This window comes from Elephantulus edwardii, unplaced genomic scaffold (assembly GCF_000299155.1).
Source record: "Elephantulus edwardii isolate Elephantulus edwardi_28Jun2011 unplaced genomic scaffold, EleEdw1.0 scaffold00002, whole genome shotgun sequence".
Classification (NCBI taxonomy): domain Eukaryota; kingdom Metazoa; phylum Chordata; class Mammalia; order Macroscelidea; family Macroscelididae; genus Elephantulus; species Elephantulus edwardii.
In genome coordinates this window covers 41,631,560-41,659,156 of record NW_006399752.1, presented here as the reverse complement: position 1 = coordinate 41,659,156, position 27,597 = coordinate 41,631,560, and the positions used below count along the sequence as shown (strand labels likewise).

General features: G+C 39.9%; 1 protein-coding gene across 2 annotated transcripts in view; it reads right to left on the bottom strand.

The window, feature by feature from the left end:
* BTBD7 (BTB (POZ) domain containing 7) overlaps positions 1 to 27,137 on the bottom strand; it is a 70,542-nt gene extending 43,405 nt beyond the window's left edge. For both annotated transcript variants that reach the window (XM_006879102.1, XM_006879103.1), the window contains exons 1-2: positions 26,949 to 27,137; positions 25,006 to 26,085 (exon numbers count right to left, since the gene is read on the bottom strand). In XM_006879102.1, the coding sequence (XP_006879164.1) occupies positions 25,006 to 26,085; positions 26,949 to 27,030 (1,162 nt within the window). In that variant the 5' untranslated portion in view covers positions 27,031 to 27,137. The remainder of the gene's footprint in view (positions 1 to 25,005; positions 26,086 to 26,948) is intronic.
* Positions 27,138 to 27,597: the final 460 nt, after the last annotated feature.

Below are 27,597 nucleotides of genomic sequence, written 5' to 3'. Positions count from 1 at the left end.
CAAGCACTGTGGCATTTGGACAAGAACAAACTGGGAGGAGGGTAGAGAGAATAGTGCAACAATGAATGAATGGAAACCCCAAATCTCTGTAAAGGTTTATGAAAATTAATAAAATATAGAAAAAAAAGATTCTGCCAAAAGAGAAATCTGAGACTTAGAAGGTAGAAGTAAAATAGCAGCCACTGCTCGCTGAAAGCCATTCCAGCTAGAGATGGAGGTCCTGTCCTTCCTACCTTCTGCTTTACATCCAGCTCTTCCTTCTAACGGCAATCCTGCTGAGAGATCTCCTGACTCATCGTGTGTTTGCGTACAGAGTCACAGAGACAACAGCTCTTTCTCTGTGGCTGGATGACTGGATACAATCCTTAGGGATGCCCCTATTCTCCCTTTCAACATTCACCTCCTTAGTTTTCCTTGCAAATGTGCAAGGTCCAGTTCCTATAATAATGTCCTAATTCCTTAACTCAGAGTTGCTAAATCTCATTCGGCTCCCACCCCGTTCTCTGTATTTAAGTCCTTCTCCAGGCTTTATTTTTGGGATGAAATCCCAGCTACATACAATAGAACAGATTACAAAAATTCTCTGGTCTTGACATTCTTAAGAAAAAAAAACACAACAAAACCAACCTTGAATTACCACTATGGATTTTAGTCAAATTAGTGTACAACCCAACTTCAAATTTCAGCTTTACTTTCTACTCATTTTAAATAACCACCTATTGACCCATGTGCTAGGTTCTGTGCAAACTCTGAAGACACAATAGTGACATTATAGTTCTTGATTGTAAGAAGCTAACAATCTGCTGAAAGAGGCAGAAAAGGAAGCAGATCATCTCAACTCTATGTAATAACAAGAGCAAAGTGAGGGAGGCTATCTAGTACAAAACGGGGTGAGGCTGGAGGATCTCAAGGTTTAGACGAGAGGGGAATGTTTAGGTGTAGCCTGTCCGTTAGGATGACACAGAGAATAACCCTTTAAGGGAATGGGAAGAAACAACAGTCTGGGCAGATGCAAGGATGTCGGAGGTTTTCACGAACTTTAGTTATCTGTAATCAATCTGTAGTATAGATTGGCCACTCAGAAGTGACAAATAGTTCAAATTATTCACCTATTAGTTTAAATAGGTTGAATTAATTTTAACCTATTCTCCAAGAAATGAGGTCATCAAGTTGCCTCTATGAAAGTGCTTTTTGTAAATGTTTTATCAAATTTCAGTTTTTTCCTTATTTATTAAGCTAAAATAACATGACGTTGTTAAGAGATTGTTTTGACCTATGAAAATAAGAATAAATAAAGCATTAATTTCCTATTACTGCCTGCACTTCTTGTCATGTAGTTTTCACATGTAGTTGTTAGTCAGTTATGACTCACACCAACCCTTGCCCTCTCCCGCTCCACCTTCATGATCAAGTCCATTTATTCGTCACTGTCCTAATTCATCTCCTGGAGGGTCTGCCTCTCTTTTGATGATCCTCTAGCCTTCTCAGCATGGTATCTGCCTCCAAGGATTGGCTCCTCCTGAAAATACGCCCAAAATAACCGAGATGAAGTTTCATCATCCTTGCCTCTAAGGAGCAGCCTGGTAGCATTTCGTTCACGATAGGTCTGCCTGTTCTTTTGGCAGCAGGTGGGATATTCGATGCTCTCTGCCAAACCACACTTGGAAAGCCTCTGTACTCCTTTCCCATTCTTCAACTTCCTTTTTTTATGTTAATGAGGAAACTACAGACCATGGCCTTGGCCAAATGTACCTTGAGTCATCAGAGTAATATATTTGCTTTCTGAAACATTTCAAGGGGACTCTGGTGGCCTAGTGGGAAGAAGCTGCACTGCAATCTTGGAGGCACGCAGTTTGAATCCACCAGCTGCTCTGCAGAAGGATGGACACTCTCCCATGAGATTAAGTGCCTCTGAAAACCTGCTGGAGGGTCAGTTCCGACTTGATAGTTCACAACAACAACGAAACGTGTAAAGCAGCCTTTTGCGGTAAGCCTGCCCAATACACTGTTTCATTTCTTGATCTCCTGCTTCCACAGTTTTGAATGCTGATGGAATAAAACAGTCAATGGCTTCAATTTCTCTTCCATTTTCCATTATGGTGTTTAAGGGGCCAGCTGTGAGGATATTTGTTTACTTCATATTCAGATGTAATTCATACTGAAGTCTTTGACTTTTATCATTCAGTACTTAAAGCTGTATTTACTTTGGGCACAGTTATCATCTGCATACTGCAGGTAAATGAATCTCCCTTTAATCTTGATGTTGCATTTTTGTTCGTACAGCCCAGCACACAGGTTGACTAAATAAGGTGAAAGGCTAAAACCTCACTTTACACTTCTTCCAATTTTGAAGCAAGCTTTCTTGGGTGGAGAGGCAAAGGGGTAATATCTTATATATTAACCACCTTGGAAATACACTGATTAAGTGTCTGCCCGTTTTACAGTTTACAAGAATTTCTTGCAATGACGAAAAAGAAGGAAAGTAACACTAATACAATTAAACAAATTTATTTTAAATATCTTTTTAGGCCTCTATTCAAAATAGTTTAAAAGCTATGTTACAGGACTATTGCTGGAAAAATTGGGAAGGCAGGAGACTCTACACTAAATACAATCCCTCTGTACCTTTTGAATTCAGTTTTGTATGAATGCATTACCTAGTCAAAAACCAAAACAAGGCAAAACAAACTGACACGAGGCTATGGAGGTTGCCAAGAACGTCTTTCCTCATCATTCTGTATAAAATCAAACAATGACACAAAATTAAGCAAATAACGAAATGGGAAACTAATTACTCCCTTCTGATAAGGAAAGAGACACCCCTTGCAACATACGTTTTTTTGTGTGTGAAAAGGTGCAGTGTTCAAATTCTCTATTCCCAGCTTCTGCAAAACTGTGTGAGAGAAAGATATCAACCAAGCAACCCGCTGTGGTTGAGGCAACTCCAACTCACAGAAACTTTCCAACCAGCTTCTGAGGCTACTGAAATTACAGGAAGAGACTGCTCATCTCTCTCCTGAGAAGCAGCTGCTGGATTTAAACGAACAAAATTTTAGAAAGTAGTAAAAGGCGTTACACAGTGACTGCTTGTCAGTGTTACCAGGGCTCCTTCAGAGAAAGATAAGGGTTGTAACTAGATGCGGCCGAGTCAACAATCCGTCTCACTGAGGGCCTCGGCCCTGCTAGCTGACCCTCTGCTTTGCCAAGCATGTTTATCCACCTAGGGAATGGCCCCTGCTGGTAACATGCCCAAAGCATGGGAGACAAAACGCCCCCATCCTCCACTCAAAAGGGTATTCTTGGTACGCTTCTTTCAAGACAAATTTGTTTGTTCTTTTGTCTGTCCATGATCTATTCAATACTTTTCGCCCACAGTACGATTCAAAGGTATCAATTTTTCAGGCTTCCTTCTTCACTAACTTTCTTGAAGGATAACACGTGTGCACTCTAAAGTGGCTGTTCGCAGCAAATTTGCCCAACACGATGTTGCCTGATTTCTTGACTGCTGCTTCCAGAGGTGCTGACTGTGGATCCAAGTAAAACGAAATCCTGGACAACATCAATCTTTTCCATGCATCATGATGTTGCTTCCCCATCGAGCGGTAAAGATTTTGGTTTTCTTTATATTGAGGTATAATCCATACTGAAAACTGTAGGCTTTGATCTTCCTCAGTTAAGTCCTTCGAATCCTGTTCACTTTCAGCAAGAGAATAACATTAATACTTTAATAAAGGCAGGAACTAAAGCACAGGCAACTAGATGAGATGAGATTTCTCCTGAAACCACTAAAATGAAGAAAACAAAACCAGAACAAGGCAATCAGGAGTAGCATCCACTTCCTAACCCACATGCCTCCAGAAACTCTGAACTTTGATAAACGTCGATGGTTGTAGAGAGGCTACAGGTCTTTTAAAAGTTCGTAAGGTTGCTATGAGTCGTGCTTGACTTGATGGCAATGAACAACAACAATACTGTTAAGTTGGAAACTGACTCACAGCTGATCATTCCATAAGGTTTTCAGAGGCTGCAAATCACACAGAAGGAGACTGCCCATCTTCCTCCTACAGACAAACTAGTGAACTTTACCAGAACAATGAACAAATTTGTCTTAAAAGTGTAGCCAGAATGCTCCTTAGAAACAAAGATGTAGAAACTCTGTCTCATACACTTTAGACACGTTATTAAGAGGGTCTCTGGAGAAGGTCATAATGCTAGGCAAATACGATGGCCAGTGAAAAAGAGGAAGGCCCTCAATGAGGTAAGATTGACACCATACTGCAACAATGGGCTGAAATAATCAAGAACTGGCCCAATTGGTGAAAATGGCCCAAGATGGGGCAGATTTCATTCTGTTGCACATAGGATTGTTAGGAGTCAAAATCAACCTGACATCCAAAGACACCTGGTTAACGTCCTGGTATGATCACACCCTCCTTTCAGAACAATGCGGCTTGCCCTCCGATTTCTTCTCCCAGAGATTAAATTAGTCTCAAGGGGAAAGAGTAGCTCTGGAGTCCGAGTAGGATTGAAATCTTGGCTTTAACATTTTCTAGTTGGAACCCTAGATAAGTATTTTCAAGTTTAGCTGTCGCATGGAGATAAAATATCTACTTTGAGAAAATAGTGGGAATGAAGTATTTAGCAGAGTACCTGGCAAAGAGCAGGTACTCAAAAATTTCACTTCACACAAATTCGACAGTAAATTTTTAAAGAATCAGTCATTTTTGATCTGTAATTTATAATTTGCATAAAGAATGTATGTGTTTTTCAAAGTCACTATTTTAGGAATGTTTTTTACAGTTTTTGGATCCTGCAGCCTAAGAGACTGTTCTAGAAATGCAAATGTAGAAGTCAAATGTTTCAGCATGGCATTCAAAGTTCTTTGTAACACAGCCTTGTCTGCTTCTATAGCCCAATTTCTTATCAATCTTTATCTTTGCAATCACAATCCTCCCTGTAATCAAACAGGCTTTGGCACACAGAGTTCCTTCCGCTTACTACCTCCCCTTTTATAGAATTCCTCTTCGTCCCCTTGTCCTCAGAGTCTAGGAGAAGGTCTTCTTGACAGTGTCCCTTCTCTTCACTCTCCATATTGTGACCTGGGGCTTCTTGTCACCTTTGAGCTCCTTCAGCATAACTGCTTTGCTTTATCAGAGCACTAAATCATGTTCTCTGACTGTATCATCACACACTGGCACTAGTGGTACCTACTCTAGGCTACTTTATTATTCATTATTGTAATCTCAGGGCCTGGTATACAATAGGCACATGGGAGAGTTCGGATGGCGTAGTGGTAAGGAGCTGTGCTGGAAAACCAAAGACACACCATTCGAATCGACCAACTGCTCCGAGGGAGAAGGGCTGGCACGCTCCTCCTGTGCGATTAACTTTCTGAAAACTCACTAGTTGGTCAGCTATATCAGTTCTGACTCAATGATACTCAACAACAAAATCAATAGGTTGTTTAAGTTAATTTTACAATCAAGAGACCCATTTGAGTTATCTGGTTCCTTCTTTTTTCCCCCCCTTTGCCTCATTTTTTATCTTTTATTTTCTTAAAAACTCAGCTACTATTCTTTCAAGTACGTAGTCCTATTATCATGGTCAAATTTACCACCCCTTGGTTCATTTTCTCTTTAATCCAGCTCCTCTAAAAACCTATCATCAATTTCAATGAAAAAAAAAAAAAGCCACAACAAAAACCCTATCATCAATGATAGTCGAGGAGTGGAGTTCACTAGCGACGACCACTATCCCTCTGCAGAAAGACCAAGGGGCATCGTTTGGTTCAGAGCACAGCGCACACTACTCAAGGGAGCCCACTGACTGTACCTCACGAGGGAAAACACCTCGAGACCACTCAGTTAGTGGAGAATGAATATTTGCAGGGCATTGAAAAAAGCTTAACCGTCATAAAACAAAATCAAATTCTCTAGGAACATACAGACAAATCACACACACGAAGCAGTTTTTTTAACAAGAGTTCACATTCTCTTTTGAAAATTTAAATTATCACCTCAGCTCAATAAAACATTCTGATTAGTATGTATACCTCAATTAAGAAATTGTCACTTTAGATATTTACCATTTTTGTTACTTCCACTTATGTACAGAAATCTAAAGCCAAAGGTGAGGATATAAATACAAGCCATTTAATAAACCTTTTAAAGACACATTAGCTTAGAAAATTCTGAATAATTGGACTCAAATCTAGCTGTTGCTGTTGTTGTGTACCAGAGCTGGAACTGAACCTCTGCTGCCACTCTGGCAGGTTTTCAAAGGCAGCTGACTGCACAAGAGAAGACTGCTCATCTTTCTCTCATGGAGTAGCTGGTGGCCTTGAACAGTGTGCCTTCAGGATTGTGCAGCTTCTTGCCACTAGGCCACCAGAACTCCCTAAAAACTAACATGATGTCCATTTAAAGAATTATTCTTGTGAATCAGGGTTTTTTGTAAATTCAGTGATACTGTAAGTTTTAGCACTTTGCTTTCTTGTAAATCAGTTTCAAAATTCAGTATTGTCCTTAAACTTCCACTGGGCAGGAACACTGCCAGTGTAAAACCAATATTAAAACCAACTCACTATGGAAAAGCTCCAACTATTACAGTCAAAAAGGTACATGATTAGAAACAAAGACACATCTAAGTGTTTCCTGCTTTAGGCACTTCAAAAATGTAGATATTTCGTGTTCAAATGTTAAAACACATAAAAAGATCAGGAGCCTTTAGGCATAGCACTCATAGTCTGAGGGACAGACAACTATTTTAGTGCAGAGAATTGCAACAAGATTAATGCACTGCCATTCCAACTCTCAGCCACTCCACGGGTTTCTGAAACGGTAATCTTCATGGAAGCAGACTGCCCATCTTTCTCCTATGGAGCAGCTGTTGAGTTTGAAACTGCAGACCTTTTTGTTAGCAGCCCAACACATAACCTACATAGGTACCAGGGCTCCACTCTTCTGCACACAACAATTTGTTGTCAGATGCCATCAAGTTGATTACGACTCGGAGACCCTAAGAACAATGGATCTGAATCTTGCTCTATCCTGTGCCGTCCTCGTTATCACCAGTCATTGCCACTGAGCGGAACCTGACTCAGAGCTGACCTTCCAGTGAGTTTTTGGAGGCTATAAATCCCACAAGAGAAGACTACCCATCTCCCTCAGAACTGCTGCTGTTGTTGTTGTTGTTGTTATGTGCCCTCGAGTCGCTAGTGGAGTCAAACTGCCCGAGAGGTGAGACCTTTGGGTTAGAGTGCATCTCCCCAGGGGCTTGGCCACTAGAGCTCTCTACTAATTCTTATTCTTGCAATAGTTTCCTTCCAGTCACTTCTAAAATCAGAAGTAGAAGAAATGTTTGTGCCTGGTCAGAGTGCAGGTTATTTTAGAAGAGCAATATTTGGTTTTAAGACAGATTTTTGCTTCAACTTTCTATCTAAACAATGAGTCTGAAAAGCCAGACATTTGTACAATGCGGAGGTTCTTCCTTCCGTCATCTCCCCTCCTCAAAGACAAATGTCAACTTCTGATGCGGCTTTCTTCATACCAAACAATCTGTACCTCTGACTGCATTAGTATTTATATTCCTGGCTGGTGGAAGGTTTAACTCAAAATGAGACTTTGACAGAGGAAGAAACAAGTAAAAGGAAGTTTTAAGAGAAGGCAACAATGAGGCCATTCATTTTAATGCTTTTAGGAAAAATCACCCACTCACTTAATGCTATGGAATCAAAACCCACTCAAAGGTGACCCTCCACTGGGTCTGTGCAACTGCCAACTGCACAGGAAGTGACTTGACCCCCATGTTCTTGAGAAGCGGCTGGTTGATTTGAGCACCAGGGAGGAGCAGTCTTTCAGTTAACGGTCCCTTTCCGTTAACTAGGCCACCAGAGTTCTTTTCTAGGAGTTTGTGTTTGACCCATTACAGGAGAGTTCCAGGAACTCCTCTTTTATGACTTTGTTTTGCCAACAAATGTTATATGGTCCCAGTAACTTTAGTCATACGGGTGCTGGAGCTAAATGTGATGCACTTTAAAGAAAGTCTGACTCTGGTAATTTCTTTAGACTTTGTAAACTTAGAACCACCCTGTCAAATGATGTGAAGGGGAAAGAACAAAATTCTTCTCTAGACATTTTCAATGACTAAGAATGACAGAAGAATTAAGTTTTCTTTTTTTCTTTTTAATGAAATTTTATTAATTTTAATGAACATTTACAGAGATTTTGGATTTCTATTCATGCATTGTTGCACTATTTTCTCTACTCCCCCAGTTCATTTCTTCCCCCCCCAAAAGTCTGTTTTAATTGTCCCATTGCCACAGTGCTTGTCAAAGCCTGTTCTGATTAATCTCCTTTGTCAGTGTGTCCTTTGCAAGAATTAAGTTTTCAAAGTATTTCAGATACTCTCAGCTGTGGTGGGTTTGGTGGTTAAGTTTCCATGTTCAAGGAGTCAGGCCTCCAGTGGTTCAAATCCACCAGTGGCTCTGTGTAAGAAAGATGGGCCGTCTCTTCCCATTTTAATTTGCTGTTGTTGTGTACTGCTGAGTTGGAGCCAACCCATAGTTGACCCTCCAGCGAGTTTTCAGAGGCAGTTTGATCCCATCAGAGGAGACTGCCCATCTTTCTCCAGCAGAGTCAGAGACGTATTTGAACTGCAGGCCTCTGGGACTGCAGTGCAGCTTCACAGCACTGTGCCAGCAGGGCTGCAGCCCTGGAACCTGCTCAACAGACCTGATTTTCTCAGCTCACAGTGAGCCAGGCACATAGTGTTTGGTTTCTGTCTGCATGTATGAAGTAGAGCAAACAAATTTAAACTCATGAAACAGGACAGCATTCATATGGTTAGGATGTGACAGGGTGAGGATTAGAATACAGCGTTTACTCCCAGGCTCCTATTTTTAATCTTTTAATCTCTTTATGCTAAGAAATATCCACACTCTATGTGAAATGCTTATCAGGAAGATTGGTGCACGTGGGATTCAAATCCCACAATGTGGAATTCAATGGCTGGCTTGAATTCTCTTCTCTGATGTAGTATTTTACATGACAACCTAAATCAAACCAAAACAAACAAAAAACACAGCTGTTAAGCTGATTCTGACTCACAGTGAACCTTCACCAAGCTTCCACGGCAGTCTATCTTCATGAGAGAAGATTCTCTAGTCTCCAAAGAAATGGCTGCTGGACTTAAAGTATCGCTCCTTTGGTTAGCAGTCCAGTATGTTCCTAACTACTGCATCCGTGCTTCAATAAATACTGAGTGTCATTTTCAAAATCAGAGTGTTGTCTTTTAGGTCTTTGACACTAAAAGCTTTCATTAACAGATATAATGAACTACTCTATTTTACTCTGACACACACACACACACACACACACACACACACACACACTCTCTCTCTCTCTCTCTCTCTCTCTCTCTCTTAGCAATTCCAGTCTTTGACACTAGAAGCTTTCATTAACTGATATAAGGAACTACTTTATTTTACTCTGAAAATCTCACACACACACACACACACACACACACACACACACACACACATATTAGTAATTCCAACTTGCTCGGCTCCACAATCAATACTCTTGGCATCAGCAGTCAGGAAATTAAAGGTGAATTGCATTGGGAAAATCTGCTGTCAGGGACCTCTCCAGAGTGCTGAAGAGCAACGATGTCAGTCTAGAGACTAAGACGTGCCTGATCTAGGCCATGGACTTTGCAATTATATGCTATGCATCAGAGAGTTGGACAATGATTAAGGATGACAGAAGAAGAATTGATGCCTTCGAGTTGTGCTGGAGAAGAGTCTTGAACATACTATGGACCACCAAGAAAACAAGTATGTCCGTCTTGGAGAGGGTGAAACCAAGTTTCTCCCTGGAGGCTGTGATTTTGAACTTCATCTCACATACTTTAAGCATGTGGCCTGGAGGGACAGTACAGGAGAGGAACCCTCAGATGAGATGGACTGATATAGTAACTGGGGCAAGGGAGGTTGGTGTGTCAGAATCAGTTAGATGGGCTCAGAACAGGGCAGACTTCAGAGCTGTTATAAATAGAGTCATTATGGTTTACAGGCAACTCAACAGTACATAACACCACCACCAACAAATAGGATAGATATACATATAGCTAGGTAATGACAATACAAGGTATAGTGATGAGACCATTAGTTTGTAAGTCTTCCCCTCTTTCACCTTTTCCTTCCACTGATACTTGGTTTCAATTATCACAGAGAAAAAAAGGCTCTGCTTATTTGCTGAGACAAAAATTAAAAAAAAAAAAAAGAGAAGAGATTCAATGGAATGGTACATACTTTAGAATTAACACATCTGGATATACTTGTAAAGTGTCTGATACACATTTACACTTTAAACATACACAATGCTCAGTTATAAGGCTGCCTTACAGGAAGCTCTGGTGGCTGAGTCTGAAGGAAGGACAATGTTAAACAGAGGATGATGAACAATCTTCTCTGTGCAATTCACAGCCTTGGAAACCCAATGAGGGGTCCGCCACGTCAGTTCTGACTAGCTAGCAGTGAGTAGAGAGTGGATTGTTTTTATGCATATACTAGTAAGAATAAATAAACATTCCACTTGTAATAGTTAAAAAAGAAATCCTGACAACTTTTTACAATTTCATTTTCCCTTAATAAATCAAACAGGGAGCTCTGGTTGGTGGCTTCATGGTAAAAATCTGTGCAGCAATTCCGAAGGCAAGCAGTTCAAATCTGCCAGCTGCTCCACAGGAGAGAGATGGGCAGTCTCATCGTGTGCTATTTACGGCCTCCCCGCCGGAGGGTCAGCTATGGGTCCGCCGGGGGGTCAGCTATGGGTCCGCTGGGGGGTCAGCTATGGGTAGGTGCCAAGGCAATGGTTCACAACAACATCACTTCCCTTGAACATATTCTCATTATTGTAAATAAATTTTAATAATGATATTGCACATCAAGTAGTGCAAAATCACCTATGCCCTGCTAGTAGGCGTTTGTTGGCTTCAAAAGATACACAGCCCTAACTGGCTTTCACAAACATTTTAAAACCTACTGCAATCCTATGTCCTATCAATGACAAGTGAAGACCAACAAGTGAAGAGGTGATAAGACGATTTTAAAAAATACTAACCAAAAGCCCAAGTTACATTGGTAAAGTTATATACCATTTATCCCCATCAAAATGTACTCTTAAAAAAAATACTAATTTCCTGAAGCTCCCTAAATGGCACAAATAGTATGTGCCACTCACTAATAACGTAAACGTTTGTGTGTGTGTATAAGGCCTGGTGATCTGCTTTCATGCACATTAGAGGGAACAAAGGCCTTGATGGACTGGGATCATTCAGAATCAATCCAATGCAAAGTAGTGTAGTTACAAATTTATATGCAACTTCTCAGCATAAATATTTATTACTTCACTTAAGAGAAATATTTAGTTATTAAAAAGATTTATTTAGCTATAAAAAGGATTTAAAAAAAATCCACAACCCAGAGTCTACTAGAAGCAAAGCATTATTTGTTCAAGAGTGTGGTCCTGCCTTTAGGTAGATATACTACTGACAAAGGAAATGAAACAAGAGAGATTCATAGGTAAATCCAACAAAAGCTGGAAAAGTGTGAAAACCTAGAAAAAATGGAAGAGAAGTAGAAAATACGATCAACTCAGAGCGCTTTTAAAAAGAACAAGCAAAGTAGCATATGACTTCAGGCTTTAACAATCTGGACATTTAATGATTAAAGACAAAGATAAACAGTGTCAGCAGAAGATAAGTGAAAAGAGTATGCTGTCCACCTGAAAATGGATCCGCTTTTAAAATATGTAAAAAAAAAATTGTGACTGGCATGCTAAGGTCCATTTACGACTGAGGATAACTTGAGAGCCATTTGAGCCGTCATTGAGATAGGTAAGTTCTTTTTCTATGCTACACATTTAACTGAAATTTGCGTTCACTGTTGATCATGGTCTTCAGCTTGGCTCCATTATTCTCCTGGAAGTACATTCAGACTAATTTGTTGAAGAGGAAGCAATTAGAGACAGAAGTAAAATGATCTGCCCGCTCAAGTGAACTGAGACAGAAGGCCGAGAATCCACCGGGGGACAATGGAGAGGCCGGGGGGAGGGAGGAATGGATCAGTGAGTGGGACAGTGAGTCGCTGCTGTTTTGTATTTGTTTCAAGTCTCACACTCCTGGAACCTGGTCAAGTTGCTAAGGAAAAAATTAGGTCACTGCTTTCAGTTAAGGTTCTCAGATTTTTAATTAAGTATAATCACATGTATTATGACTAAAAATACGGGCAATGAATGGCAAAGTTATTCTGAAACTGAAATGAAAAACAAACTTTCTATCCTACAGAATGTAAAGGCACCTTTTGAACATGACATGAAAACACAATCTGCAGTTTTGTGAAGTCTGTCGCAGAATGTCCTACACAGGCCATGCCAACCCGGAGTGCTCTATTCTCAGGTCAACAGTTCTCATGATGTAAAACACAAGCTCTTGCAATAATCCCTAAACTGCTAAAAGTTCGTAAGAAAAACGGTTTCCTCTAATGCGTGAATTTTTCCTCAAAATATTATCATGTCTTCCCACTGCGGTCCTCACGTTTTTAGTGCTACCTTTATGTTACAATATTGTTGTTGTGGACCAATCAAGTTGCAAAAGATGCAGAACTGACCCTCCCGCAGGTTTTCGTAAATCACAAGGGAGCTGCCGCTGGTGGATTCTTACTGTGTACCCAAGGATTGACCATGCAATTTCTTACCACTAAGTCACCAGAGCTCCCTCAGTGACGAAAGCTCCCTGAAACTGTATAGCTACTATTAATCAGTATTAGCCTTCGGTGATTCTCTGTAAATGATGTTCCTCTAGGAGACTAGATTACCTAGTACAAGAACACTCAAGTTTTCTTGAGTAAAAGGATGATTTTGTTAAGATAAAAAGTTATTTCTTAGTTTTTATTCAATTATTTAATACCTGTTTACTCAAGGTTATGGTGAAAATCTAAAGTGCTTAAATACCTGGTCCTTCTCTTGAGCCTCTTCCAATAGAGTCCTTTATTCTGAAGTTTTTATATGTGAGTCTTTTTATACATTAAACAGAATCACTGTATATGGTACACATCACCAGTTTATATCAAGAGTTAAGGAAGTATAAACAGAGAGGTAGCTTGAAACTAAATAAATGTGTTACCCTTCTACAATTAAAAAAAAATCATTGGTTGGAATAGTTAGGGAAAATCTGGTGCAAAAAATCTCTCTGAAAAGCAAGGTAGTCATTTTCACAATCTTTGTGAAGAGCAAGGAAGTCACTCTGAAGACTAAGGTGTCACTGATACAAGTCACTGAAAGTACTTACTATAGTTTCATATGCATGTGAAAGCTAGACAATGAATAAGATTGATGAAAAACTGATGCCTCTGAATTGTAATGGTGGTGAAGAATACCATGGATTACCAAAAGAATAAATCTGTCAAGAAAATGAACAAGTCCATGAGAACAAAAAACCAACCTTGAGTGTATTCTGACTGAATTTTAAATCCATCTTAAGAATAGATACTGAACACTAATAACAGAAGACTAGACAAACTGTGGGACCGTATCACGGACACCTGGCATGAAGAAAGCAAAAGTTCATTACAAAGACTGGGAAGAAAGAAAAGATCAAAACAGATGTCAGAAGAAACACTGAAACTTGCAATGGAATAAAAAGAAGCCAAAACGAGGGAAAAGGATGCGAAGGTAAGAGAGCTGAAGAGAAGATTTCCAAGGGCAGCTGGAGAAGATAAAGCAAAGTCTTCTAATGCAATGTGCAATACGCTGGAGTGAAAAAACCAAAAGGGAGGAACATGCTCACTATTTCTTAAGCTGAAAGAACTGAAGAACAAATTCAAGCCTTGAGTTAAAATAATGGATCCTAAGGGCAAAATCATGAATGATGCAAGCAGCATCAAAAAGATGGAGAGAAGACAGAGTTACCGTATTCTGACAAAAAAACCTGACTGACAAGAAACCATTTCAGAAAGCAGCATATGATCAAGAACAAACAGCACTGAAGAACAAAGCCCAAGCTGCATGGAAGGCATTGGCAAAAATAAGGCCCCAAGAATTAATGGAATTCCAACAGAAAGGTTTCAGGAAACAAAGGCAAACCTGCATGTGGTCACAACTCTGCCAGCACATAGGGAAGACCACTACCCGGCCAAATGACTGAAGAGATCCATATCCAAAGAATGTGGAGACTGTCGAGCAGTCCCATTACTATCCCATGCAAGTAAAATCTTGCTGGAGATGATTCAAAATGGCAAGAACAGGACACTGACAGGGGTCTGCCGAAAACGGAACTTAGAAGAGGCTGTGGCACAAAGGGTCTTGGTGGAAAGCAGATAAAAAAATTTTAAGTAAAAAATTACTTTCATTTTATTGATTACATAAAGGCATTTTACTGTGAATCATAACAAATTAGGGCTAACACTGAGAAGAATGTGAATCCCAGAATATTTAATTGTGCTGTGAAACCTATACACAAGCCAAGAAGCTTTCCTCTGAACAAAACAAGGGAACAAAGCATGGTTTATTTATTTTTTTTTTTTCAAAGCATGGTTTAAAATCAGGAAAGGTATGCATCAGGGTAGGTATCCTTTCTCTATACCTGTTCAACTTGTATGCTGAGCAAATCATTTGAGAAGCTAAACTACATGAAGAAGAATGTGGCATCAGAAATATACATTAATCACATGCTTTGTGTAGATGACAGAATCTTGCTTGCAGAAAGTGAAGACTTGAAGCAATTATTACAGAAGATGGAAGACTACAAACTTTAATATACTTTACAACTCAACATAAAAACAAACACTCCCCAAAGCCTCACCCTAGACAGACAAACAGGTAACATCAGGATAGATGAAGACTCAAGTTGTCAATGATTCTGTTTTACTAGGATCCACAATCAACACCCATGGTATCGGTAGACAAGAAATCCAAAGATTTGTTGAACTAATAAAAATCTGCTCTCCAGGATCTCTCCAAAGTCTGAAGATCAAAGATGCCAGTTAAAAGACTAAGGTGAGTCTGATACAAGCCATGGCATTTCCAATTGCTTCCTATGCATCTCAAAGTTAGACAATGAATAAGGATGACAGATGCCTTTTGAATGTGGTGATGGCGAAGAGTACTGAAGTTGCACGGACTGCCAAAGAACAAACAAATTCATCCTGAAGGAAGGTGCAGCAAGTGTGCTCCTTTAAAGGCAGGGATGCGGAAACCTTGTCTCACTTCCTTTGGGCTTATTTTCAGAATCAGTGCTTGGAGAGAGATCATGTGGGAAAAGGTCCGTGGAAGAGAGGAAGACCCTCAAAAAGATGGACTGATACATGGACTACTCCAACAGGCTTGAACAAGACAGAAATCATGAGGCTGGTACAGGTGGGGTAAAGTTCTGACCTGCTGTTCACAGGGTTGCTAAGTCAAAATCAACTTGATGGCACTTAACAACCTTGCTTGCTGAGTGTGAGGACTTCAAGAACTTGTTGCAGATCAAGGAATGGAGCCTTCTGTATGGATTGCATCACAGTATCAAGAAGACAGAGATTCTTACCAACAGACTGATAGGCAACATCATGATGGATGGAGAAGAGACTGAAACTGTCAACAACTTCATCTTGCTTAGAACCACAATTAACATCCTTAATACTAGCAGTTAGAAAATTAAGGAGATGCACTGCAATGAAAAAATCTGCAGTTTGGGACCTCTCCAAATTTTTGCGGGTAATGATAGCAGTCTGAGGACTAAGGTGCATCTGATTCAGGCCATCTGAGAAGCAGACAGTGAATAAGGATGAAAGAAGAATAACAGATTCCTCTGAGTTGTAGTACTGGAGAAGAGCACCAAGCATCCCATGTTGTTGTTATGTGCTCCTGAGTTGCCTGCAACCCTTAACAGCCCTATTTACAGCAGCTCCGAACCCTGTCCTGTGCTGAGCCAAGTCTCACTAATATAAAATATGGAACGCTTCACGAATTTGTGTGTCATCCTTGCACAGGGCCCATGCTAATCTCTGTATCATTCCAATTTTAGGGCCGAACCAACGAGCATAGATGGACAAAAGAACAGAGATGTCTTGGAGAGGTGCAGCCGGAGTGCTCTTCGGACGCAGGAATGATGAGGTTTTGCCTCACATACTTGGGCATATTCCTAGTGGGGCTATTCCTTGGAGAGGGACATGATGCTAGAAGGGTGGAGGGTCAGCGAAGGAGAGGAGGACTGTCAACCAGGTGGACTGCCACAGTGAACTACTGTGTGTCAGAAGTGTGATGACGGCACAAGATAGGACAGGATTCAGAGCTTTTGCTCACAGGGTCGCTATGAGTCATACGTGACTTGACAGTGCCTAATAACTAACAAGAAGAAGAACCCACTTGCTGTTGCTGTATGTCACCGAGTAGGAATCAACTCCCAGCAGACCCTCCAGTGGGTTTTCCGAGGCAGTAAATCTCCTGGGAAGAGACTGTCCATCCTTCTCCTTGTGAGCAGTTAGTGGATTTGAACTATGTGCCTTTGGGATTGCAGTACATATTCTTACCACTAGGCCACAGAGTTCCCAACAAGAAGCCACTAGAGGTCCTTAGATTTAGGAAATCATGACTGACACAATACAGTATACTCTGCTCTCTGATGAAGTGCTTCGGAATCGGGTATGAGTGGTGATCTCTCGAGGTTCCTGCTCCCCCACCTCCCTCAGTGTCTCCTAGCTGGGTCCACAATTACCTGTTTCTGTTCTTAGCCTCACCCCACGTGGTTTAGTAACAAATCAGGCTTATGCCTGAGCATCCTCCACACTGATGTTTCAAGAACTATTCTGTTTTGTTCCCAAGATGTGGCCACAATCTTCCTCCAAATTTCCAGTAATTGGTTCTCAATACTGCTTGTGAAAAGGCTAGTTATTAATCCCTAAACCTCATCATTCTCATAGGCTGGAAACATGCTGAAGATAAAGATCCTGTAAACTAAAATTCCAAGTACTATGTCATTTTCTAAGATTCCTGATAAATTTGACAATTCTTCAGTAACACCGCCTTATGTAGGTCTCTGGTTCATTTGGGTGTTCTAACTTTAAAAGCCTAGAAATAAAAACTTACCCTAAGAAAAAAAACCACAACAACCCCAGAACTCTCTTGTCCTGTTTCTCTGTGTGCCCAGCAATCATTTGTAGTTCTTTAGCATCTTAATTTTCTGGTATTAATAAATCAGTTAATAATTAACTATATTCGTGATTAGTTAATTATCGCGGTCCAGCATCCATATAATGAGGTTTATTAAACTTTTTAATAGTGATCTAAGGTATGTACTTGTTAATGAGGAGACTATGCCTTCTATCAACTCCATGAGCAACAGATCAAAACCCTGCCCAATCCTGCCTCATCCTCACATGATCTCCACTGTGCTCTAGCCCACTGTTAAAGCCACTGTGTCAATTCATCCCATTAACAAGGGTCTTTTTCGCTGACTTTTCAAGACGTAGTGTCTTTTTCCAAGGACTGGCCTCGGATGACAACATGCCCAAAAGGTATCAGACAGAACCCCAGCATCCTTGTTTTCAGGAACACCCTGGCTGCATGTCCTCCATGACAGACCTATTTGATCTTGTGGCGATCCGTGAGGCATTCAATACTCTTTGTCAACACAATTCACTGATTTTTCTTTGGTCTTCCTGGACTGTCTCTGGATAGTCATCACGGTACACCTTTCACATGTCTTGAAACTGACATCCTTGATCTTTAGTATTTTAAAGAGGTTCCGGACAGGCGATCTGGCCAATGCAACATGCTTTTGATCCCTTCACTGCTAATCACGGGTGCTGCTTGCAGATCCAAGTAAAATGAAAGAGTGTTTTCTTTCAGATGTCATTTTCAATATTTTGAAGAAGCTATTTAGGAGCTCTAGTGGGCTAGTCCATAGGGTCTTGTGCTGCTAGCCAAGAGGCTGTGTCTCTCTGGTGGTGTGAAGCCAACCACCACTCTAAAGGAGAAAGCCGAGCAATCTCCTCCTTAATTAAGATCTAGAGCCCTGGAGATCATGTTGTCTTTTCCCAATCTATGAAACTATTCTTAATTCTTCACAAATGTGTCCAAAGATTCCTAACATTTTTTCAGTGTCATATTGTCATTTGTTAAAACATTAAGGTAACTGACTTTTTAAACACATTTTTCCTGGGGCCTTCTGTTGTCTGGACTTACCTGGGCTGGTCCTGTGGAGTTCTCTGGAGTCATTAGGACTGGTGTCCACTAATCTTACTGTGGCCATTAACAAGGACTTCCTTTTGTTTTCCCATGTTATATTTCCTTTTCTGGATCACATGCTACATTGTTCTTGTACAATGTGAAGTTGGAACAACCCATAGTTGACCCTCTGGTGGGTTTTCAGAAGCAGTTAATTGCATGGTGGAGACTGTCCATCCTTCTCCCATGGAGCAGCTGGTAGATTCAAACTGCATGTCATCAGGACTGCAGTGCAGCTTCTTGTCACTAGGCCATCAGTTTACACCACAGGTCCACAAAGAACGGTAGATGCTTGAGTGTAGTAGATACACAGGGATGTTAAACTTTCGAGGCATGACTGCAACATGCCATTCTTTTAATTAACCTTACTCTTGTTTGACAGCTTGACTAAGTATAGAATTCTGTCTTTAAAATAATTTCCTATTAGTTTTTTGAAGGCACTGTATTATAGTATTCAGGTTTTGCTAACAAAGAGTTAAACATGATTGAGTTTTTACTTTAGACAAACTAATTTTTTCCTATCTGCAACATTTAGTATCTTCTCTTATCCCCTAGTGTTGTGAGAGCCTTTTAAATAATAGAAAGCTCTTTAGTTTTAGCTAGGACGCCTGTTGGTACAGTGGACTGAGTGTAGATCTGCTAACCAAAGGTCAGTGGTTCAAATCTACTAGTTATTCTCCAGGAGAAAAAGGAACTAGTCTCTTTTGTTAAAAAATAGACAACCTTGAAAATTCTAGAAAGCAGAAAGATTCTGTCCCATAGGGATGTTATGAGTTGGAATCCACCCCATGGCAGAGGGTTTGAGTTTATTTTTTATTCTTCTCCATAATATATTCTCTTTACTTATCTCTGGCACCCATCCCTAAAATCTGTTCATATGTTTGATAGTCTACATGAATTCTTCATTATTATAATTGTCATTAATATTACCATCTCTTTGTTACTTGTTTTACTTGCTAGATTTCTTTCTGTTCCATTTTTCCATTTTACCACATGCAGCTTGTGCCTCACTGATGTGATGTCATTAGAGGAGGACAGCTTTACTCATTCCACGCTCCGTTTTGTCCAGTACTCTGCTCTTCTCTGTCTCAATGTGGAAGCCTTTCTCAAATGTCCAGTGATCTTTAGCTATATGGTAATGAGGCAGGAGAACCATTAATATTTCGTGTCAAATATGGTCATGATCCTTGGTATAAAGTACAGGCAAATTGGAAACGTCTGATTAGCCTTATAAAGTCTGGTCTTCTAAGAGTACAATCTACAGAGTATTCATATTCAGACATTATGGCAAAAAACTAAGAGCAATTTGTCAGATCTCCATCTGACTAACTGGCTCACAAGTTCTAGATCTGAACCTGTGGCACTGGTCAATTTTGGACTAGTCAATAGCCAGAGTTAGCCACTGAGGTCCTGCTTCCCAACAATGACCTTTGGATGTGCCAGCCTTTGAAATCAACAGCTGGAAGTCTCCAAAACTAGTCAACTGTGACTATGCTTCCCAAGAATGAGCCTGGATATGTTGGCCTCTGAAGCTGGGGGCCTTCATAGCTAGAAGCCAGAGAGATCCTGCCTTCTCAGACTTCACTCTTTCTTGGGGTCTAACTTAAATGACCAAGACTTGTGAGACATTCCCTTGAAATGAACCTCTATATATGTGTCACTGGTTTTGTTTTTTCTAGAGAACCCAGCCTAAGAGAGACAGTTAATAGCTACTTGGAAGCTTTATTGTACAAGCTTATTGAGAGTCATCTTCTTTACAGAACTGGCTTTTCCTGTGTAAAATTCCTGACTATAATTTTATTGTGAAAGCCAAAACATTACTGTCTACAGCCCGGTTTACATATTCATGGGCTAAGACATATTCATGGGTTACAAAGTTCACCTGAGCTCCAACATGTCCTGTGCATGACTGCTTGGGGTTAGAGTAGGGGAAGGCAAGATGTCACTTCAAATCTGCAAGCTTGCACATAATTTCACCTTCCTCTAGAACTCCTTCCCGATTTAGAGTCTATCCAATTCACAATCTGTAGAAAAGAAATCTCAGCTCCTTGTATTTGGTCAAAACAGGTGTGGAAAGGAAAAGGAGTGAGTGGACCAAGATTGGCCAACTGACTGCAAGTTAAATCTGTGCTAGGCAAATGGACCACTGAAATAAACTGAGCATCTACTACTGGTCTTGGTTATTTTAAAATTGTGATTTGAGTGAAAGACAAATTAATTTTTAGCTTACCATTCATAAACACTTTGTTTTATATAACAAAATCTACAATGTAATCACAGTTTCCTTACTGTATTACCTGTTAATTCACTTTCCCAAAAGTAAAATCCTTTGGTGGTGCTAACAATTAACGTGTTCAACTGCTAAGTGAAAAGCTGCAAGTTAGAGTCCACTCAGAATGGCCCAGTGAGCTAGTTCTGAAAACCAAGCCAATGCATACTCTGCATTCTACTCTAACATACACAAGGTAGCCATGAGTCAGAATTGACCTCAAAGCAATCGGTTTAATAATGACTATCTACTTGTCTAATATCCCATGGACTGCCAAAGAACAGATATGTCTTGGGAAATGTGTAGCCCTAAAGCTCCTTGGAGGTAAAGATGGCGAACCCATGTCTCTCATACTTGGGGCATGTAGCTAGAAGGGCACCCTTGGAAAAGGACATCATGCTTGGAAAGGTGGAGGGTCAGCAAAAGAGAGGGACACTGTCAGTGAGATGGAAAGACACACTGACTGCAGCAATGGGCTGAAATGTGTCAGAGATGAGGACGGCACAACACAGGGCAGAGTGCAGGTCTGTTGTTCATATGGTCACCATGAGTCATGCATGACTCAATGGCACCTAACAACGTGTGTTATGTCATCTGCTCAAGACAGGTTAGTAATGAGTCTTCTTCAATCCTGATGCCAAATTCCTCTTCACAGAATCCAGCTTCAAGACTTGCTCAGTGTACAGAATGAACAAGTAAGGAGAAAGGACACCTCCTAGACCCACACCTTTGCCGATTTAAAACCATGTAGTTCCCTTGCTGTATGGACAACAGCGCCTTGATCTAGGTACTGGGATTCCCATTCTTCTCAATATTAGACATAATTTGTTATGATCCACATAGTCAAATTTCTTTTCATAGTCATTAAAACATAAACAGACATCCTTCTGATATTCTTTGCTTCCAGCCAGCATCCACCTGACACTGGCAATATCCCTGGTGCCATGGCCTCTTCTAAATCCAGCCTGACTTCTGGAAATTCTTTGTCAATGTATCTCTTGAACGTGGGGACTTGAAATGCTTGCTGGAGAAGATCAAGAACTACAACCTTCAGTAATGTTTACATGTCAATATCAAGAAAACAAAGGTCTTCACCACGGCGCCAACAACCAATATCATGACAGATGGATAAAGGTTTGATGCGTCAATGATTTAATCTTATCTGGATTAACAATCAACACCCCAGACACTAGCTATTAGGAGACAAACATTGGGAAAGTCCACTGTCAGGGACCTTTCCAAAATACTTAAGAGCAATCATGTCCGCTTAAAGACTAAGGTGCACCTGATTTAGGCCATGAACTTTTCAATCAACTGTTACACATCTGAGAGCTGGACAGTGCACGAGGAAGACAAAAGAACTGATGCCTTTACTTTACGCTATTGGAGAAAAGCACTGAGTATCCCACGGACTGCCAAAAGAACAGATATGTCTTGGATAAATTGCAGACAGAGGCAAAGATGGTGAAGCTCTGTCTCTCCTATTTTGGGCTTGTTGCTAGGAGAGGCTATTTCTTGAAAATGGATATTAAGCTTGGAAAGATGGAAGCTCAGCAAAAGAGAGGAAGCCCCAACAACGATCGACATAGTGACTGCAGGAATGCGCTGACTTGTGTCGGAAGTGATGAGGATGGCACAGGACAGGACAGCGTTCAGGTCTGCTGTGCACAGGGCTGCTATGAGTTTACTCAACTTGACAGCACCCAACAACAACAACATGTCTAAATATGTGTCTATTTATAGGTTGGAACCCTCTCTTATCCTTTTACTGACCTACTCTAACTAGATGCTTATATTCTTTTTATGATGCTTTTGAAATGACTAAATGACCTTCTCACCTTGAAGGTCATGTCTAGTCAGTCTCAGATCCCGGCACTATATTTCCTTTCCAATCTGGGCTTTAAAAAGTGAAAGTGAAATCTAATTTAGTGTAAAAGTTATCAGGAATTTTCTTAAATGTGTTAGCTAAGGTCCTACCATGTTCCGCTCACTCAGGACATAAAGACAAAATTACATGGGCATTCCAGAGGATGCTCAATAGTCTAATGTTATTTTTCCCTGGAAATCTCCAATGGAATCACTTAACAAAGAATATTATTTCAATACTTACTTTTTCAACTTTTACTAAAACGGTACATAACTAAGACCACTGGATACAAGTGAGATTAGTGTGCAGCACACAAAAAAGCTGACTGCAGAGTGGCAGAGAGCCAAACACTTTTAAAAAAATCTTAAAAAACCAAATTAATTATGTAGCAAAAATATGCAAAAGGTTCTCAGCACTGGATTTAAGAAATACAATTATAAAATAATTTTTAACAACACAGTGATTTTGAGAGAAAAATACATTTGTGATACTGAAAGACACATGTGTTAAGACTTTCATAAGGAGCTAACATTTATGGAATGCTTACCACGGACCTTTTGTCAATCAGAACAGTCAACGTATAAATGTGTATCCTTTGCTTTAATCTTCATAATCCTACCTCACAGGCTTACTATTCTTAATTCACAAATGAGAAAGCAGTGGCTTAGAGAGGTTAAGTGACTTTGTGTTAAGGTCACACAAGTCAAGGCATGAAAGAGAAGAGTCAAATCTAGTCTATCTGGTTTCAGAACCTGAACTCCCAGACGACCAGGTACCTCCTTCTTGTGAAAATGAGACAAAAAGCTATCAAAGTCTGTAATAAACGCCAAACACAGAGTATCACTGTGGGTAAGGGAGAAGAACATAACAAATACCCAAAACACAAACCTTCTATTTTAAATAACAGAAGGAAACAGAAGAACTTTGTGTACCTTTTAAGGGAATTTAAGGGAATTTCAGAAAAAAGTATTGTGCTATACATTTAATATCATGTACAAAATAAATTTTCTAACTGACAAAAAAAATTAAGTAGTTTAGATTAGAAAAATCAAGTAATCAGTATTACCCAAGAACCTGGCTTATTATTTTACTTCTCATTAAAAGTTTTCCAAATTATATTAAGGAATTCTTTTTCTCTCTCTTCATTAAAAAATCAGAAATGTATATACATGTTGGTTTCTTATTTAAATTAAAAACATAATAATCTAAGAAAATAGAGTATTATACCTAGAGTATTTTACCCTTTTAAATAATGTTATAATCTTTATATTTTCCTGAAAAGGCATTTCCTGATAATTTTGCTTTTACTGTGTAAATAAACAGCAGTCACTATGTTTACGAGTGCCTTTATCTGTGTAACCCTTCTGATTATTACTGTTATTTAACTGGGGCTTCTACACACTGTCTCCCCTCAACCTCCCCACGCAGGTCCTGTTAATGTGCTGTGGAGCCCTGGTGGCGCAGTCCATGGCGTTACACTGCTAACTCAAAGTCTGCAGGACTTGGGCAGTTTGAATCTGAGGGTAAGAGACTGGCAGTCTCCTCCAGTTGCAATTTACAGCTTGGGAACCTGAAGGAATCTCTATGGGATGGACTCGAAGGCGCTGAGAAAGAAATTGAAAGGAAAACTATCTGTACTGAAGTACAAGTCTTTCTACCCAAACCATTAATATTTTCATCCAACTAGTAATTTCTACAATTCTTTTAGTAAACATCAATTTCTCAAATAATCTCATGTCAAAAGCTGGTTTTCTTTTATGGTCACTGGAAAAGAAGCATGTCTTCTGTCAAAACAGAAAACTCCCTCTTTGAGTTTGCTGCCCCAGAAGGTGACTTTTCAGTTCTGAAATGCTAATTTTGACACACAATGATCCTTTTTAAAATTATATATCTATATACATGAACTGCTATAATAAGACTCTCCTGCATTCATTTGCCTATAACAAAAAAAAATCCTGTCCTAAATTAAGAATTTTATTTTAAATTAGATGAAGAAGGCACTTGAGTCTAGCACTCACTGTGCCTTACCAGCGACAGATCTGATGCACAGGGTGACCCTACACATAAGATACAAGATATTTTAAAAAGTCAATCCGAATTCCTACCCAATTCAAGTCAAGTAAGTTTGTGTTCAAATGTCATTATCGTCCGTCATCATTTCTGCAATGATTTTGTTGAGAATTTAGGAAATTTTTGACATTTGAGTATCAACAAGCACTGTGTGTGAGCATCTAACTTCTCAAGTTATTCAAGGAGTCCTCAATCAGGGAAATCCTTGAAATCTGGGAAACTGGGCTGATTCAAAGGCTGGCTGGAAACAGCATGTTGGTGGGCAGTTATGAATTCTCACACCAATCACCTTACATTAGGAAAGAGAGAGCCTCAAAATTCTCATTTAATGTGCTTGGTCCTAGTTTTGCAGCTGTTTTTAAGAGCAAATGAAGAGCCACATTATTCTATCTCAGAAGTCATGTGAAAAACCTCCCCTGACCTAAGCACATATCCCAACACTAAAATCACAGAAGGTACTGGCTGTGCTTTCAATTTGGAAGAGGCACCTAATCCCAGGAAAAAAAGAATGAAACATCAGTAAGCCGTACCTTGTGCAAGCATGTTAAATTCCAGGAACAGTGCTATGTGGTAAAGCTCCATGGCTTCTTCTGCCCTAGTCATGTTTGGCTTTCCTGCGACGAGAGCCTGGACTTCACTGAGGCTCCCTACAGAGGGGCTGCAGTGCAGGACGGAGAGGTCCACCACGTCGGTGTACATACAGTGTAATATTACTTTCGCATATTTTTTTGGTATAATGGACTCATCTAATATAATTCTTGTGGGAGTCCTCAAAGTTCGGTCTGTGATTTCTTCACCAGTCCGGATCCTCCTCTGTAGTAAATTTCGAAAGAATGGAGACCGTGCTGAAATGATAGCCTTGTGAGCTTTGAGCTCCTCATCTAAGCAGTTCTGATTGCCACCAAAAGCTTCGACCAGTTCAGAGTCTGAAGAAAAACTAAGGACAACATCATAGTAACACATGTAATCAAAGAGTCCACGCATATCTACATCAAGGGAATTTGGCGTTCCAAATTCTTCACTAAGCTGGACGAGGATGTCGACATTCTGGAACCTTGAATCCTCCATTCCAAACTCCCCTGTATAAAGGTAGTGTAACAAAGCAGAAAACATGGGCATATCTATACCAGCTGTATTGATGTCCATTATTATCTCTGCTCCATACTCAGGAGAGGAAGAAAGCAGTGTTTTAAAAAATGGACACCTTGCCGCCAAAATGGCACGATGAACAGGAAAACAAGTTTCTTGAAATATTAAGTCTACATCAGTACAATACTTGTACTCGTAAAGATCGGCCATATCTTTCTGCAGTGTCCGGGCTTCCAGCCTCGCCAAACTGGCTTGCAGAGAAAGCTCCTTTAAGGCTGAAGTTCCCTCATATTCCTCCACTAGTGCATTGACATCTCTAACATCCCACCCAGAGAGGAGCTCCCGCATCTGCTTGGAGTGATCGGCAGACCTGTTGGATTTTCGACGCTTAATAAACTTCTTCTTGAGAGTGGCAAGGCCAGAGGTTCTCTTTTTTTTGTCTTGTGGTTTCTCATGGCCATGGTCAAGGCTATACAATTTTGATTCACAACCATAGCCTTGCTGAGAATAGGATGATGTTCCTAAGAAGAAAATGAAACAAAATAATATTAGTTTTTCTTTAACTTTTATTTTGCACAGTAATTTTAAGTATTTTCATGCTACAAAAATGTGCAGACATTGTTGTACCATTGAAATAAAACTGATTTGTTTTATAAAGGAAAAGAAATTGTTCTATCTTAATTTTACATTAAATAAGAAGTAGGGACAGAGTATGTTATTCTGAATTGAAAAAGAAATTATTTTGGTTTTATGGCTATCAAGGGCCAGACTTCCTAGATCTTAATTATAGATGTTAAGAAAATGAGAACTCAGCAGAGATTTTTCTAGATTACTTGTCCATAATTGGGAGAGGTTTCTTCTTCTTAACTGTAACATTGATGTGCCTGCACGGGCATAACAAATAAACCAGGACACAAGAAATAAGAATGTCACTGTTTCTAGGCCAGTGAAGACTGCCACTCTGGCTAGTGTAACTGGTGGTTAAGATAATGAACAAAGCTAGGAGCGGTGCAGTGGTAGTTTCGTTAGGAAAAATATTATACAAGCCATCTACGGTCCGGTGGGAAAGAACTGCACTGTAAACCCAAAGACAGGTGGTTCAAATCCACCAGCCACTCTGGTGGAGAAAGATGGGCAGTCTCTTCCCATGAGTTACAACCTCTGAAAAACCCACTGGAAGGTCAGCTATGAGTTCGTTCTGACGCTGCAGCACCCAACAACAATAACAACATCATTTGTTGGGAGGAAAATGTAAAGGCTGCAGAAATTATTATATGTAATAATTTTCCCATAGATTATCTTTTCACTAATAAAGACCACAGAAAGACCACGATTCTATATCTATTCACAAAAGAAAATGGAATTTGGAGAACAGAAGAGTTACCTATAAAGGTCTGTTGGGCTTGTGAACTGGCCCCTACCCTCGGGGAACATGAATGAGGATAGTTAGATGCATTAACACCCATTTTCTTCAGTCACTCAGGCATTCCATCTGCTGGTTTTTCAGAGTATAATCCCAGAGGCCTTTACGAACCTTCAACCCTGGATCCAGCAGCCTCTTTTCGTCCATTTCTTGATATAAAACAAAAATAATTTTATTTGATTTTTACAGATGGCATCTCAATATCACATAATAAAAAGGAAAGAAACAAGCTACTGAAAATGGTTTTTATTTGCAAACTGACTTGTTGTCAAATTCACATGTAAAATCTTCAGGAAGTACAAACAAACATTAAACTTGATTTAAGAATCTATTAATTGCAACCCTAAACACTTATTTTAAATATAATGCTTAATATAAACATGGAAAGGGTATTTCAAGTTATATGGAAAATATTTAGGTTGAAAAGAAAAGGTTGTAATTTCTTCTTTAAAAATACAAATTCACACAAACAGGAAGTTCTGGTGGCCTAGTGCTAAGGAGTTGCGTTGTTAAACACCAAAGGAATTTGGTTCGAATCCATTAGCTGTTCTTTGGAAGAAAGGTAGGCAACTTCCTCCCTTGCAATTTACAGCCTCTGAAAACTTTTTTG